Here is a 2933-nt window from a genome sequence, read left to right as displayed (position 1 = left end):
GGAGGCGTTTGTGTGTGTGTGTGTGTGTGTGTGTGTGTCGGGAATGCTTGGTTGCTTTCGGCCGTAGTGCAGCATGCTGTGCCCAGCTACCACAGACTATTGGCAGACTCTGCAGGACGTAAGAGAAGAGAAAAGGACTGTGTGCGTGCATAAGTATGTGTGTGTGTGTGTTATTGCCTTAGGCGTGTGAAGATGGGGAGGGGGCTCTGTGTATATATGAACTTCTAGTTATATTTCTTAGCATATAATAGTTTAAGACACCGTATGCAGAAAGGATGTTTTTTGTGTGTCATTATTTAACACTTCCCAAGTCAAACGATACTTGGATATGCAGTCTCACATTTTTATTTTCTTTTTCCCGCTCGTGTCTTTCCCTCCTCTCTGGATTCCTTTTCCCTTTATTTTTGTTCCTCTATCCTCAGGGTTTGGGGGATGGTGTTGGGTTATTGACCTTTTCCTACACCTTACCATTTTTTTCTGCAGTACTGGTCCAGACAGGCTCGAGGGTGAGACCAGGCGCCTGTGTGTGTGTGTGTGTGTGTGTGTGAGAGTTTGTGTGTGTGTGTGTGCGTGTGAAGGTGTTTTTCCTTAGGGAGAGGGGGGATAATTGTAACACGTTTTGGTTTTTGCATTTATTGAGAAAATGTTTAGCCCAAAGATGTGACATTTTACCTCCAATGTCTTTGACTTATTTAGCATGATTACATTTATGACAAAAATGGTTTAGATACCATTGAACATTTCAAACACTTATTCTTTAGTGAAAAATAAGTGTGTTATAATTTTTACATTAAATGAAATAGAGCTATATTGTGTGTAAAATTATTATTTGATTGTTGTAAATAAAATGACAACCCTAAAAACAAAACTTTTTAAAGATGTTTTTGCTTATTTTTGTATATCAGTTTTACATACGTCTGAACAAAGATGTGAATTGGGTACCAAACTGATATGACTGTAGTGTTTGAAACTGGCATTTTTCTCGATTTCTCTGTCTGTCAATCACTCCTTCTCTCGTATTGACATTTCAAACAAAACCCCTTATAGTCCTGGCTATGGATTTTGTTTTGTGCAGCAAATAAGCTGAGTGCAGGGGCTGGCGTGTGGCTGAATGCTTTGGTAGGGTCATTATGCAGGTAATTGAGGTCAAACAGGGTCAAAGGTTAGTTTTCCCAGAGCATTGTTACTCCTTGACTGAAAGGTCTCTCTGGTCTTGCGTGGTTGAACAGGGTGAATAAGTCCTAAAGCCAATGCTACTGCAATTTGGCTTGATGGACATTCTGTGTGTGTGTGTGTGTGTGTGTGTGTGTGTGTGTGTGTGTGTGTGAGTGTGTGTACAGGTAAACATGGTTTATGAGGACACTTCCTGTGTCCCCGTAAAACAAAAGGCTTAAAAAACATACAAAACGGTGTTTTATGAAATTCAAAAACTGGCAGCAGTTTCCTGTAAGGGGTAGGTTTAGGGGTAGGGTTGGTGTAGGACGATAGAAAATACAGTTTGTACAGTATAAAAACCATTACGACTATGGAGAGTCCCCGTAAACCACAAATACAAGTATGTGTGTGTGAGTGTGTCTGTGTGAGTTTGTGTGTACACAACCTTCCTAAAAAGCACAATAACGTACATAAATTATATTTCTTATACGTTGACAAGTGCTGACTTTGAAATCGACACACTACTAAATAATCTTCAAAATCTGGGACAATAATCAGCCAGTATTGGTCAACTGGCCAGTGTGAATGCTTGAACAATTTTTCATGGATTAGATGTGGTTAATCAACACGCAAGAACAATTTTATATTTTGTGGTAGCCAAAAATCAAAACAAAAACTTGATTAATTAGTCCATCACAACAGCAGACATTTTTAAAGTGCTGTATGATCTCGTCAGTACATAGACTGCAATGAAAAGTGCAATGGTTAATCCACCTACTGAATTCTTCCCTCCTTTTATTCCAGAAGCAGACGTCTCTCAAAGTAAGACCACAGCAGGATCAGGTTCCTCGGGGACCACTGGAGGCATGGGTTCTCATCTCCAGTGCCTGTCAGTCCACTGCACTGATGAACTTGAGGAGTCTAAGGGATCTGTTCCTTCCTGGCGTTCCCTTCACTCGGACATCTCAAACCGTTTCGGAACCTTCGTAGCTGCGTTGACTTGAAGAAAGCAGGGGGAAAAATACCTCTCAACTACTGGGATGAGAAAAAGGAAACAAGACTTTCTGTTTTAGCCGAATAAATCAGTGTGTCTTTGTCAGGAAAATGTGTGCCCTTTTTTTTTTTGTAGAAAACACTAAAAACACGAGGATCGTCACGCTGAACTTACTGTAGGATGGTGTATAAAGGGTGTACCAGTACTGATGCTGTTTTTAAATCCACCCCTCAATATTCCTTTGTATGTCTATGCATTCTGATGGCTATTCTTTTTATCCAGTTTTGTGTATTCAATGCTTCTCATACCTTCTTCTTTGCCCTCTCTGGGGGTCTAATTTTTTTTCCATCTTTGAAATAATGATTGTTCCTTCTTATTAAATGCCCCTTATTCTGTTTAAACACCCAGGATGCTTCAACACTGGTATGCCACACAGTTAAGAGGAAACCATTTGATGTTAAGTGGATATAACAAATAGAAACCAGAATATTGGTATTGCACATGTAATTTTTTAAGCAATCTTATACTCTTTAGAAAAATGCTTCAGTCGACCTTGAATACCTGAGAGAGGTTAGATGGAAGGTCTTAATTGCAATGTGAAGATTTACAGAGGTCCTTGTTTCTTTTCATTTTTTAAAGTAACATGTAAAGTGCAGTTGTCTGTTTTCCTGCATATTGTATATATACAGTGGGTACGGAAAGTATTCAGACCCCCTTAAATTTTTCACTCTTTGTTATATTGCAGCCATTTGCTAAAATCATTTAAGTTAATTTTTTTTCCTCA

At 39.1% G+C, this 2933-nt stretch overlaps 1 protein-coding gene across 1 annotated transcript in view; it reads left to right on the top strand.

The window, feature by feature from the left end:
- Nucleotides 1-2824, top strand: part of mn1b (meningioma 1b) — a 13227-nt gene extending 10403 nt beyond the window's left edge. The window contains exon 2 of the mRNA XM_016505377.1: nt 1960-2824. Coding sequence (XP_016360863.1) covers nt 1960-2159 — 200 coding nt within the window. The 3' untranslated portion in view covers nt 2160-2824. The remainder of the gene's footprint in view (nt 1-1959) is intronic.
- Nucleotides 2825-2933: the final 109 nt, after the last annotated feature.

Source organism: Sinocyclocheilus anshuiensis, unplaced genomic scaffold (genome assembly GCF_001515605.1).
Source record: "Sinocyclocheilus anshuiensis isolate Anshui unplaced genomic scaffold, SAMN03320099.WGS_v1.1 scaffold238, whole genome shotgun sequence".
In the NCBI taxonomy this organism is placed as follows: domain Eukaryota; kingdom Metazoa; phylum Chordata; class Actinopteri; order Cypriniformes; family Cyprinidae; genus Sinocyclocheilus; species Sinocyclocheilus anshuiensis.
This window is presented reverse-complemented; position numbering and strand designations above follow the sequence as displayed.